This window comes from Perissodus microlepis, chromosome 11, assembly GCF_051167445.1.
Source record: "Perissodus microlepis isolate ML-2025 ecotype Zambia chromosome 11, ASM5116744v1, whole genome shotgun sequence".
NCBI lineage: Eukaryota > Metazoa > Chordata > Actinopteri > Cichliformes > Cichlidae > Perissodus > Perissodus microlepis.
This window is the reverse complement of record NC_140471.1, coordinates 23946145-23960077: the sequence shown is the minus strand read 5'-3', so window position 1 is coordinate 23960077 and position 13933 is coordinate 23946145. Positions and strand designations below refer to the sequence as shown.

The 13933-nt window shown below is 42.0% G+C and overlaps 2 protein-coding genes across 4 annotated transcripts; one reads left to right on the top strand and one right to left on the bottom strand.

Annotated features, from left to right (window-relative positions):
* The first annotated feature begins 2957 nt into the window (after positions 1-2957).
* On the top strand, positions 2958-10508 carry gnb3a (guanine nucleotide binding protein (G protein), beta polypeptide 3a). 3 transcript variants are annotated; one of them, XM_084944599.1, is made up of 10 exons: positions 2958-3190; positions 4810-4910; positions 5704-5812; positions 5935-6080; positions 6344-6407; positions 6708-6870; positions 6957-7023; positions 7110-7311; positions 7420-7636; positions 8060-10508. In XM_084944599.1, the coding sequence occupies exons 3-10, from the start codon at positions 5756-5758 to the stop codon at positions 8164-8166; spliced, it is 1023 nt and encodes a 340-aa protein (XP_084800725.1). In that variant the 5' UTR covers positions 2958-3190; positions 4810-4910; positions 5704-5755; the 3' UTR covers positions 8167-10508. The 3 variants fall into 3 exon arrangements, with proteins under 3 accessions (XP_084800725.1, XP_084800724.1, XP_084800726.1); XM_084944598.1 differs by having other exon boundaries at positions 4729-4910; XM_084944600.1 differs by lacking the exon at positions 4810-4910.
* A 461-nt stretch (positions 10509-10969) lies between these two features.
* cdca3 (cell division cycle associated 3) lies at positions 10970-13933 on the bottom strand. Its single transcript, XM_084942589.1, has 6 exons — positions 13814-13933; positions 13133-13284; positions 12435-12555; positions 11442-12329; positions 11292-11359; positions 10970-11188 (listed from the first exon to the last, which is right to left on the bottom strand). The coding sequence occupies exons 2-6, from the start codon at positions 13262-13264 to the stop codon at positions 11096-11098; spliced, it is 1302 nt and encodes a 433-aa protein (XP_084798715.1). The 5' UTR covers positions 13265-13284; positions 13814-13933; the 3' UTR covers positions 10970-11095.

Genomic DNA, 13933 nt, shown 5'->3' with positions numbered 1-13933 from the left:
TTTACACGAATACTGAAAGAAACTTCATTTTAATGTAAACAGTAAAACCTTGAAATATCAGTCAAATTATACCCACACCTGATTGACAGATTTTTTTGTCTAAGCACAAACCGCCTGCTGAGAGTGCACAGATATTGCTTGGGAACATATGCAAGGTGAATTTACACCCACTCACTTGCTATTTCATTTTCAAGTTCATCTTGCTAGTATCGGGTTGGATCCTCTTTCACCTTTAGAGACGTCTTAATTCTTCACGGCACAGATTCAACAAGATGCTGAAAACATTCCTCAGATATTTTTCACCATATTCACATAATAGCATCACACGATTGCTACAGATTTGTTAGCTGCAAATCCATGATGCAAATCTCCTGTTCCACCACATCCCAAAGGTGCTCTATGGGACTGAGATCTGGTTATTGTGGAGGCTATTTGAGTACAAGTGAACTCATTGTCAAGAAACCAGTTTGTGATGATTTGAGCAAAATGGCACATTATAAAGGGAAGGATATGGTCAGGAACAGTTCACAGGTTGGCTGTGGTGTTTCAGTGATCCACACCTGGTAATAAAGTCCCCCCCCCCCACACACACACACACTGTTACACCACCAGCAGCCTGAGCAGCTGTTACAAGGCAGAATGAAACAATGCTTTCGTATTGTGTCAAATTTTGACCCCACCACTCAAATACCACAGCAGAAATTGGGACTCATCAAACCAAGCAATGCTTTTTTAATTTCCCGTTGTCTAATTTTGGTGATCCTATGTGAATTGTAGTCTCGATTTTCTGTTCTTAGCCAGCAGAAGTGACTGATGATCTACTTTGTAGCACCAACAACCATGCCGTGCTCAAAGTCATTTAAATCAGCTTTCTGCTCCATTTTGATACTGGGTTTGAACTTCAGTAAGGGTCGTCTAGACCATAATGAGTTATATAAACATCAGCAGTCTAACAACATGTTTGTGTCTGACACATTTGTCATTTAATCCACTCACTCCTCCCACAGATCAAATGTTCAGAGATCTCTTTCAGCGTGTGCAAAGTAAACAAAACAAACTCTCCTCTTCTTGTTTTTATTGTGCTGTGCAGGGACCGAGTGCAGAATGACATATATTTAAATTTTCATCTCACTCAGGGAGGGATGCTCACCTTTTCTGCTTTCAGTTCAGTCGGTTTAACATCAGTAGTAAATGTAATAAAATCATAGAAGATTATAAGACTTTACAAACCACTTTGAGAGTTTTCCTTGTAGTACAGCGCGGCATTGTTAGTCTTTAAATAGTAACCCATAATCGGACACTCTTTCTGTCTTTATCCCGTCCTGTTTCTGTGCCTCTGCTAACAAATCCCTTGTTTTGCTCTTTGTTTTTTCTCTCTGTTTCACTCGCCGTTTCACAGCCTGTGCTTCCCTGACTCCATTTCTCCAAATCAAGGGTCAGCACCACTGCCGTTACCACAATCCAGCGAGCAAATGTCAACACTTTTAAACTGCAGAGCTCAATTTAGCCACGCTGAATCACAGAATGAAGCCAGGAAGCACACAGCAAAGGCTTTTCTGCTCCAAACACAGAGAAATGTTCACAAATGTGCAAACAAGGGATTCGTATTGTCTGATGGCGTTCAACTGTCCGAATCCGTGTCAACAAGGGTTTGCCTGGAAAGTAGTAATGTGATATCTGGGCTACTTGTTCCATATTGGAACAAGTAGGATCTAATTTCTTCATGGGCAGGATTTTATGTTATATTTATATATTCTTTATTATATTTATATATTCTTTATTATATTTATATATTCTTTATTATATTTATATATTCTTTATTATATTTATATATTCTTTGCAACTAAGTGAAGTGTGTTTTAGAGAAAGAGCATTAAACAAGGTCTTAGACTGGGATGTTTTGCATATTGTCACTGTGTACTTGTAAACACCCCTAAGCAAATTTGTTTTAGGACTAGTTTAGGATTTGAATGTGTTCTTCTTGTTCAGAGGACACTGGGTATTTGACACAAATTTCAAGGAGAAGTTACAGACACTGCAGTACAATAGCTCTGCCATAAATTTTTCATGAACATACTTCAGCTACAGAAAGTAACTCTCAATAAAGTGACTCTCCTGATCCATGTGAAAACCTCAGTGGGAGAAAGGAATGGGAGCTCCCTTTAATGATGCAGTTGGGATTCAGCACCTGATTCGGTGACTTTCTCCCAGGCCTTTTGGGTCAAACGCAGTCTGTTCTCGTCGATCCGGCTCTCTGCCTAACAATGCAATGTCATGATCGTGAGTGCAAGCTGCGTTGTTTCATAACTAACACAGGTGATTTACTCTGTTAGATAATGTGCAAAAGCTGTGGAGTGGCACATCAACAGACAAGTGACAACAGAAACCTCTAAATTTAGATGTGTGGGCAGAACTCGAGCTAACCGAAGGGATATTGTGGCTCTTTATCTCTACCTTTAGATGACAAAGAACATAGGAGACAGCTATAGTGGCGCACGCTCTACACACTGTCAGGAAATGCCCATGGTTGTTGGTCTGCTTGTGTGTAAGAATCATCCATTCCCCTTAATCCTGCAGTTATTCTTGCTTTATCATTGTAGCCAGTCTGATCCCTACACTGCCAATCTCCCCCTCTGCCCATACACTTTCTAATATTAGCTTCACCTCAGGTTTACAAAACACAAACCCTCCTGTCAGTCATAGATCTTTTGAAAACTATCTCAGCACCATAAAAAGCCATGTTCCCAGGTCCTCTATTTATCCTCTTCTCCCTCCCCTCCACGATTTCCATCTCTTAGTCTTTTGACTTGGATTCACCCCGGCTCATGTCTTGTGACCCTACAGACATGCTCTGCACCTTGTTTGGTTTCACCCACTGTTTCTTCTCCCTTTCTGTCTATTTCACCATCACACACCCCCCCCCCCCCCCCCGCCCCCCCTCCCCCTTACTCTTCCATCCCAGGGTTTATCCCCTCATTGCTGATCTCCCTTCATCCCTCCAATCCTCATTTGTTCCTCATAGGAGCAGTGAGGCAAGTGAGGAATACCGCACTGTCCGCAATACCAAAAGCGAGAGTGGAGGAAAGAGTAGGAACAGACAGGCTGAACTTATGACAGCTACCTGAGGGAGGCCGCCGCAGGAAGAGGGATTGAAGATCCACCAGAACACCTCGATAGCAGTCTCCGATTGGTAAGTGGATGGTCATGTGTTCCTTTCAGCAGACATTGATGTTTTCAGTTTTCAGTTTTGTGGATATGCTGCGGTGTCATGCTTCATGGGCATCAAGGGTCATACAAAACGGACCTGAACACATTTCCGGCTGATATCTTTTAAAAATGTGTCCATATTTCTGACGTTTTTAAATGTGGTTGTTTTGAGTGTTGTGATTCCTACACTTCAGAAAAGAAGTGTAAGAGTTCTTCTCAAGCTGGAAACCTGCTGATTATTAAAACAGTCTGATTAAATATCGAGTATGGAGATGTCACATTTATACTGATACACACCCGATGTCTTTAGCTGCGTTTCATCTTTTGCTTACAGCACATGCAGATGAGGGATTTGCACGGGATCAGCATACAATAGTGATTTAATTGTATGCTCTGATAATCTGAATAAAAAACAAACTCCTTTTGTGGTCTGACTCTTAATGCAATCGGACATAATCTGCATGACAGAGCTGCCTAAAGTTATTCCAGTTATTATTTTCCGTGTAAACTTAAGAATCAAAGCATCGGCTGTTTGAAGTTTTAAGAGTTGAAGAAGTGGTCGATGGCATTTATGCAACGTGAAAAAAATGATCTGTTACAGTGTGCCTTTTAAAAGAAGTCATATACACTGTTGGTGGAGAAGGGAGAGGTGCTTTGACTGAAGTCAGGCTGACATTTTCACTGTGATGCAAACTGAGTGCTACGGTTTAATTAAAGCCAATGAAAAACATCTTAATAGTGACATAAATGTTATTTCACATAAACTAATAATTCGCTGCCATTTAACAATTTCTTAACATCCCCTTCAAGAATATAAGAGGGAAACTGTTTGAGGAGCTATCTGATTCAAAGTCGAATCACTGGCCATACTCATGGCCCCTGCCCCACCTTTCACCAGCTCTCCCTCTGCCCACCTCCTCCATCTGCCCCCTACCTCATTCTCATGCCCCTATCTGCCGCCCCATCCCTTTCTCCATCTCTTATCCAGATGCAAAGAGCAGTCAGTAATCGGATGAGAGCAGATTTGATTCAAAAGGCATCCCTTAAAATCTCAGCCAGTAGGATTTAAAACTCACTCTCCTGCCTCACCTCTTACCCTCCACCCCCCCTTATTTCAACCCCCTGCCTCCCCTCCCTCTGCCTCCACTTCTCCCTCTGTTTGTGTTAATGCACTCCACCATCCCACCACCCTAGCAGTCATTTAATCACACGGAACAATGGCAGGGTCCCAGGAACACAATGGCAAAAGGGTAATAGCACGACTAAAACACTCAAGCGTCATTAAAACGCTCATTACTGGAGCAATTTCCACATCTGGAGCAAAGGCTTTAAAATCCCCCTTGGTTCAGAAACTTCAGGGAAGACGTATCAGTAAGCAGTTTAAGAAAGCTACACCCAAAGTGTAGCTGCTGTGGCTGGTGTGTGTTTTTGGAGCGCCGCATCAGGCCATCATCCATTTACTTTAGCTTTACACATAAAGCCCAGTGGCAAACAATTAAATCAAATCTCTTTCTTTTACAGAGTCACTCCCTCCTTTCCCTTCCTCTCCTTTTCACTTCAAACAAATTAGAGGCAAATCCACTTGGTCATGTGTTTTGACAGGGACACTCATTCAAATAGTAGAGGGGAGAGAAAGCGAGAGATTGCTGCAGGGACGCAAACGGTAAAATCAGCGCAAGTATTCCCTCCTGTCACTTTTTAAGGTAAGATAAAGGAAATGGCATCATGAAAACTGATTGCTTTAGAAAGAAAAAGAAGTAACTTTTAATATTTGTACAAGAAACTGAAAAGGGTGTGTTTTCTTTTTAAAGTTTGCTTATATTGTGGTGCTTCGCCCGAGAAATTAACACCGTGCTTTTCCATCTGAACTTCTCTGTGCCACTTTCTGACTTTCTGGCTGCCTCTTCAGTTGTGCATTGATTACATTTGTCACACTTTATGAGTCTGACCATTAGGCGATTGGTTGTACCTCTAAACATTGCTCATTTAATCATCACATTAGCAAATTTAATAGCCATCAGCAGCAGATGAGAGCTCAGCTGGAGTGTTAAATGGCACAAATTCCTCTACAAGTGTTGTGAATTTGCCGTGAAGCTGAGAGGCAGCGAGTGAGAGCTGATACGCATCATTACAGGACATACTGGTTTGTGTGTACATTGAGGGTGAGGATCTTTGCTCTCACATCGTCTGAAGAGCAAACTTTAACCGGGTGAATATTCATACCTGCTTGTGCGTGCGTGTCTGAGTGTAGGTGTGTCTTGTGGGTTTCTCTGTATGTTCCTGCGAAGTTAGAAAAAGTTTGCAAAGCAGATGGGGGTGGTTTGACTTGCAAAGCAGCACTTACCTGGAGACCTGCAGTAGGGAGGTTAACAGGTAAATGCAGGTAAAATTCTGGGATGGAGTGATAGCGCGGGTGACTTGGCAAAGATTTTATGATTTCTTGGTGACTGAGTTTTGTTCATGCTGCTTCACCGGAACTCTCCTTCTTATTCCCAGGACTACGGCCTCTTCTGACATCTTCTCTACAGCCCACTATTGATTGATCACCATGGGTGAAATGGAGCAACTTCGAAAGGAGGCAGATAGTCTCAAAGACCAGATTACCGTAAGTTGGCCACAATATATCATCTGTGGTAGATCCAGCATAATACACATACTGTTCTGTCTGACGTGTGTTCACATATTATTCCTGACGGCACTTTGTGTGTGTATGTGTGTGCTCTGCAGGCAGCTCGCAAGGCGGTGCAGGATACCACACTGCAGGAGGCAGTAGCTGGGGTCACAGTGGTGGGGCGTGTCCAGATGAAGACCAGGAAAACACTAAGGGGTCATCTTGCCAAGATCTATGCAATGCACTGGTCCACTGATTCAAAGTAATTACCCAACATGCTGCACAAATTGAAAGAACACCTGCTTTTTTGTGTGTGTTGCAGCCAAGATCTGATAGTTTTCTAATAATTTTCTAAATAATTGTGAGGAAAGTGAGCAAAGTCCAGATATGCAGAAGGGAGATGGTAAATGAGATTTGCTTTAAACTGAGTAAATTGATAGGGGGGAGCATATTCTTAATGTTACAGCCTCTGCTTCACATGTTTTGGGTTTTTTTTGCTGATTTTAATCCACATTTCTCCCCCAGGCTGTGTGTCAGTGCCTCGCAGGATGGAAAACTCATAGTGTGGGACACCATCACGACCAACAAGGTAGGAGAGCCCAAAGGGCAGGTCTATTACAATTCCGGTAATAGGAATTTTTGTTTCCAGCTATACCTAAACCCAAAGTAAACGTGGTTGTAAACCTTGCAGGGTGTATTCACTCTCAAACACACCAAAATACACAATGTACTTCTCACTGTGCCTTGAGCATCTCTCGCTCAAACATTAAGACTTAAGCACATACCTTTAAAAGTTACAGGATCTAAATTTCCATCGTGAGACAACTAAATACACGACAGTAAATTCAGAGGCTGAAAACAAGCTCTCCTGTCCTCTGTGTACACCTAGGTGAATGCCATCCCCCTCAAGTCATCGTGGGTGATGACCTGTGCCTACGCACCTTCTGGAAACCTTGTGGCTTGTGGCGGTCTGGACAACATGTGCTCCATCTACAACCTGAAAGGCAAGGATGGGAATGTCAAGGTCATGAGAGAGCTGGCAGCGCACACAGGTAGGAAGATGACAAGAAACAGAAATTAAACGCTCCTTTGTGATGAGTCCTGCGGTGCCCCATGTGGTATTTCTGTGGTTGTACAGGTTACCTGTCCTGCTGCCGTTTCCTCAGCGACACTGAGATCATCACCAGCTCAGGCGACTGCACTTGGTAAGAATATATTTTGATTTACTGAACAAAAGAAAGCTTGAATTGATTTTTTTGCACTTTAAATTGAATTAAACTTGCCTTTCTAGCGTACTATGGGACATTGAGACGGGGACCCAGAAGACTGTGTTTGCCGGACACCAGGGAGACTGCATGTCCCTCGGCGTGTCCCCAGACTTCAAGTTTTTCATCTCAGGGGCTTGTGACTTCACAGCTAAGCTGTGGGACATCAGGGAGGGCACCTGCAGACAGACCTTTGGAGGTCACGAGAGTGACATCAACGCCATTGGGGTGAGAACAAAGGAGAAAAAAAAAAGATTTCCTTTTCCATTGTGTGAAAAGCTCTCAGCGCGTCCTGTCCAAGGAGGCACGCTTTCTAACCACTTCTATTTCCTCCAGTTCTTCCCCAACGGTAATGCAGTGATAACAGGATCAGATGACGCCACCTGCAAGATGTACGACATGCGAGCTGACCAGGAGCTCATCACCTACCAGGACAGCAGCATCATGTGCGGGGTGACCTCTCTGGCCCCCTCCCTGTCTGGACGCCTGATACTCGCTGGCTACGACGACTTCAACGTCAACATCTGGGACTCGCTCAAAGCCGAGAGAGTCGGTGAGGAACCGAGTTATTCGACTTTTTTTTCTCCATCTTTTTTCTGCTATATTCCTTTCACTTAGTTTCCAGAGTGAGTTTGCTCTCTTCTTTCTGTCATTGTGGTTTCAATACAGTAATATAATGCAACACAAACACCTGACACACAGTCCCATAGACACCCCAGGGACAATAAATATTTGCACCAACTCCTCTTAATGCTGCTGAACAAATCTGACCAAACAAGAAAGACTAAAACTACATTTCCTGTCTATTATTAGTTTTACAAGCGCACAATATTCTTTTAGTTACATTTCCTTGTAAAGTTTCATTTTGCACATAAGTGAACTAAAAGAAAAAACAGGGAGATAAATCTGAATTGGAAGTTTATTTCAAAATGTTTGACCCTTTGTCTCATTTATTTCCCTGCTTGCTGCTGTTCAGGTGTGCTGGCTGGTCACGACAACAGAGTGAGCTGCATCGGAGTATCCACGGATGGCATGGCGTGCTGCACGGGATCCTGGGACAGCTTCCTCAAGATCTGGAACTGAGGCTGTTCATTGCAAAGAGAGCACTTAGTGAAGTGAAGAAAATATAAAGAAATTGAGGTCTGTGGGAGGGGATGAGGAGTCACATTGGGTGAGAAGAGGGTATGTCAAATTGTGCCAAGTCCTATCTAACGGTGGAGCGGGGTTGTAATGTGAAGATTTTCTCTCCTCTCCATCACGTTGCGCTCCAAACTTTCTTCTCACGTTATGGGGGAATTCTGGGTTCGGGGGTCTGAGCAAATGTCATTCCCATCAGTAGTTAATTGTACTGTGGTTCACATGGATGCACATTAATTACAGCAATTTGAGAACAGTTGCCAAATGGAAACGGTAGCACACAGGATGAGATAGAATTGAATACGTCCAGCTGAAGCATATGTTGTGTTGGGTAACTTACTAACATGCTGTGATTTCTATCATAGCATAAGTTAAATCATATAAATAATATGAGCTTTATTGTTTCAGACTGTTGTTTGTTGTTAGTTTTGGTAGATTCTCTAGATGCTTACATTTACTTCCTGTTCATTTTCTTAACTTTAGTTAAAATGGAGTTCTAGCTTGCAGGTGTCTGCATTAGCGTGTGTTTTTGTATGTGATCGATGGACAATATTTACCAGGATTTCGGGTCTCATCACTCGGCCTAACCCCTCGGTAGCTAGACCTGAAAAGTGCTTTGGGTAAACTGCTGAACTGACAGATGGGATAATAAAATGATTTTCATGCTTCGCTAAGCACTTACATAAAAAGATGACCCATTTGTCTCAGGACAGGACTCTTTGTATGAGTGGTACATGGATGGTAATGGCTGGCTAGTACATCTGAATGTGTATATAAGTGCTTACTTTTCCTCTGCATGCAAACCTTTAAACTTGAAGGACAGGTTGTGTATATAAAAATGAAAAAAACAATCTAACTCTAATTTAAACGGGCTCTTTTCCAGAGTGGATACACACTGTACAAAGTGAAGCAGCACTATCTAATAAACATCTGCATTACACAAGTCTAAATGTTTATTTCTGGCATTCAAATCCTTCTAGAAACGAGTGAAGCATGTGAAATGTCAGTCACGCTTCTGTTTTCTTTGATTTCACTGTAGAGAAAATGTGAGCATTTATTTGTAGCGTGACTTGAGTTGTCTAGACAAAAGCATAAGAATGTAGTTTCTGTTAAGGATAAACAGGTTTTTTTGTGCATTTAACAAGCTCAGATGTGAAGCCTTGCAGGCTTTTTACACACAGCTGCATGCTAAACAAACCCTGATTGATTTTATAAATGAGCAGATCTTTAAAAATCTGCTCTTCATCTATCTCACATATTGCGTCCAGCTAATTTAAAAACACCAACTAACCTAACATATATGTCTTTGGACTGTGGGAGGAAGCCAGGAGAACCCAGAGGAAGCACACACAGACACAGGAAGAGCAAGCAACCCCCACATAGAGATGCACCAGTTGGAGCTCAAACCAGGGACCCTCTTACTGTGAGGTGAAAGTGCAAACTGCTTCAATCAGCCTCACTCCCATCCACACTGTAAAACCTTCACCTTGACCAACCTCTTTTATCCCCATATTATCAATTAAAATTAATCATAAAAAAATGAGGATGATATAGCCTCAAGTAAAAATGCTAGAATAAAGATCACCTGTCAGACAGATGCAGGGTTGTTGCCTCAGCTCACCCCTTTTTGGAATATTCACAGAGGCCTTGACTCATAGGAACTAATAGCTAAGGAGAACCATATAATGGCATTACTCACAGATGATCTTATCGTCCAGATTTAACTCCGCCCATACTCATGTACATGTGAATATCTCCAAAACACAAGTTCTCTATCAAGTTATAATACATTAATTATAATACAGAGATTCAAAAGGGAATTTCACCAGAAGATGATGGAGTGATTGAAGGTACACATCATACAAATATACCCCTGGACAAACTGTGTAGAAGTGTGCAGTCACAGCAGTTCATGTACAAAACTACGAGCATACCAATGGACTTTAATAATGTTGACACTAAACACTTTAGAGGACATATTTGGTTGTGATATTTTCAAGGATCCCAGTGACGCTTTTGGGACTGATACCTAGTGGCACGATTCAATATGATGATATTCCTCCCTTTTGAATATTGCATGTAAAAAGACCATAAATAGGAGCTGCTCCTCCAAGAACAGATCATCGGCTGGCACTCATAGAAAAGTGTTGGCCACATGATCTGCCTGCAAGTCAAATATTTAGAGTATAGAAAGACTGTTTACTACTGTGCTGTTTATTTATTTTCTGTTACTCTTTCCACACCCTTCTCTCTTCTGTTGTTTCCTTGTGACAAAAAAATAAAAATGAATAAACTGAATAAATGTAAAAACTTAAAAAAAAGGCTACATCTAATTAATGCTAAAATGTTTGTTTTTCCTAAGATTTTATTAGGTACACCTGCTATAGTGCTTGTTAGTGCAAATGTCAAACAGCCAATCACATGACAGCAACTCAGCAGACATCAAGGTAACCTGCTGAATGAACTGGCAGCTACATAGTGCTTTTTCTTCACTCAAAGCATGCCTTGGGTATAGAAAAGACACTTTACACTCACACTCTGATAGGCGAGGGCAACGAAGTGTTCACCATTGCCCAAGGACGCTTTGTCAGTTCAATGACATGTGAGCTATGCAATCTTTGCAAACTGGAGAAATATTAAATTTCAAGTGTTATTTCTGAATATAATTTAGGTGTTGACGAAGATTAAATGCCCACAAAAATGAACAAGAAAACTCTCCAAATAACAGATAAGAGTTAATCAGTAAAAATTTAAAGCTTCGGTTTGCAAATTTTATTTACACAACAACAAGCAGTTAAATATATACAGGACAACAAATAGTTTGAGGAAGCTATACACATAAAAGCACATTTTAAAAAACAGTGTGTGCAGTGCCTCATCGGTTCTCCTTATCCAGACACACAGCCAGCACTCGGCGGTCCATCTGTCCAGCCCTCTGCTTGTCGGGAGTGGACGTCTTCAGCTTCATCTGGGAAGAAATCAAAACGTGAATTTCCTGTGTTTTTGGACAAGTAAAAACACAGATGTTGCTTTCATGAGCCCATATGTGGGTAAATTACAGCTACAAATACCTGAGCGCGCTGGTCTCTGGGCGAGTTGGTCTTCTTGAGGATCTGCAGCGGAGAGCGGCCATCAGTACCTGAAGAAAAAAAAAGTTTAAAAAAGGAAAAGCAATACAGTCTCACCATAAACAATCAAAAGGTGACAAACTTCCTACACACCTTTCTGCTTCAGTTTTCCAGACTGTCCTTTGTTTTCGTTGGCTACGTTCTTAACGGCCACACGGACGGCGAGAGGAGACGAGCCTCCTTTTCCACCGAGCCCCTGCACTCCTCTTGCTCTGAGCCCAGACGGACGAAAGCCATTTCCCAGCCACTGTGGTTTGAAAACAGTCTGGCTGGGGCTCTTTGAGTCAAAGGTGGGGCAGCGGATGCCGGTGCAAGCCTGTGGCTGCTCAGGACCACGAACACATGGTGGACCGGATGGAAGCAAATTAGCTTCTTTAGCGAGCTCTTTAGTTTCTTCCTTCTCTGGCTGTGCAAGGGAATCATCAGCATCAGTGTTGGAGGGGGCAGGTTCAACAGGAGAGTCTGCTTCAATGGTAGCAGAAGGAAGGGCGTAAGCGTGATCCACACCATCCCCAAGTGGCTCCACCTCTGTGCCAGGTTCTGGGGATGAAATATTTTCATGATGGACCTCTGCAAAGGCTCGGGGGGAGGGAGCGCCCTCGTGGCAGGTTATCAGGCTCATGCTCAGTCTCTTGTGAAGAGGAGACTCTCTTGCTTCCTCAGCCTCCTCCAGGCTAATATCTGCTTCAGTTTCTATCTCCACCTCCACCTGAGGCTCTTCAGGAAGCACAAAAGGACTCAATTTCTCTACGCTCTGGAGAGGGGGCTGGACAGGTGGCACCAGTAAGTTAGCATGCTCATTAAGGTTGCTGGATGGCTGTGGGCTCAGGAGGGGCTCAGTCGATGCCAGCTCTTCACTTATAAAGTCCTCCTCTTTCTTTGATGCGCCACTGAAGCCTTTCTGATGGCCTTCGGGGAGTTTCCCTTCAACCTCACTGTGGAAAATCATACCCAGGCGACGAGCAAAGGACCCGACTGTTGCTGGAAAGATGAATGAAAGGAAGTCATTTTTTAAAATTTATTTATTTATTTTAAATAAAGTGAGAAAAGTCAAGCTGAAAGTTATTACGTTTATATATTACTTACCTCTCATAACTTCTCTCACAGGGGTGCGGGTAATGCCAATGGTAGGTGAACGTGGATCACCGAACACCACAGGGCACTCGCTTTTCATCTCAGCAGACGTTTTGGACACAAGCTGCCCAACCTTGCAAAAATATTCAATTGTTTTATGTTTGATTGCCCCACAGTTTACAAAAGTAGTGTAGAGAATAAAGCAGGGTCAATAATTATCAGTGCCTCCCACCTATTCCCCATGAGAGGGTAGTTTTTTTCTGATGTTGTGACATGCAAGTTTAGCAGCTAAACTGCACCAGCTTCGTGTTTATTACACAAAGGATCAACGACAAGCAATGATATCTTGGATCTGTTTTCTGATACTTTACTGGAGAAAACTTCAAAATGTGGATTTTGGGTGAACTTTCTAGACTCCACACCATCTGGGAAAGATGGAGTATAAGCACATGTGAAAAGTCTCATTTGTTCCCCTCACACCTTCTATAGTTTGGACATATCACACTGATCAAACAAGAAGCTTTTCAAAGTCTTTGAAATGTGAGTACAGAAGAGAGTTTGGATCAGAGGGCCTCAAGATCAAAGTAAAAATGTTCATGCCTTCATTAATAAAAAAGAATGACTGCACATTTTCTGGAGTTCAGACAGTACATTATTTTCAGACTTTGTGATTTTTTTAAATATATGAATGGATCCACCAGGTAACCCACCTGAATAGGTGTTCGTTCTATGCCAGCTGAGGGGGAGCGAGGATCGATGAGGTGACTGATGTGAGTCTTTTTGAAGGCTGGCTCTGGTTTTATGGCTGCAGATGCAGTCATCTTACTCTCACTTGATCCCATGATCCTTTTTTTAATGTTACCTGCCATTCAGGTAAACAGAGTTCTATTCATTTATTTATTCATAACATAAAAAACACAGCAAAAATACAAAACACAGATGTACACATATTTAGATAAAATACAATAAAACTATGTATTATTCTCATTCATCAATACATTGAAAGGCTCGTTTCTTGGTGTATTCTTCATTCTTACAATCACACAACGGTAAAAACTAAAATATGCTTAACAAGGCATAAATAACCTGTTGTTAAACATTGTATTTTAGCTTATTAGCTGATGGATTAGTGCTCGTGACTTAAAGTTAACGTTAGTTTTTAAATACAAAAAAATCGTAGCTCATCTTAAACACGACTTTACTACTATATCTGTCACTGTGGACAATTTGTATGACATTTACAGAGCTGGAAACCATATTCACATCTACGTATGTTAGCTAAATGTTGCAGTTTCACGTGACTGCACCGTTAACCGTTTAAAGTAGAGCAAAAGAAAAAAACACAAACTCGGTCTACATCATTCAGACGTGTCATTTATTTCACTACTCACCTGAAAAAACGACAAATACAGTGGACCAAGCGTATAGTTTATCCGCCTTTCTCCTATTCCACACTTCAGATCAACAGGAGGAACACGCGACTTTTAAAACATTTAAATGGCGTGGTTGCG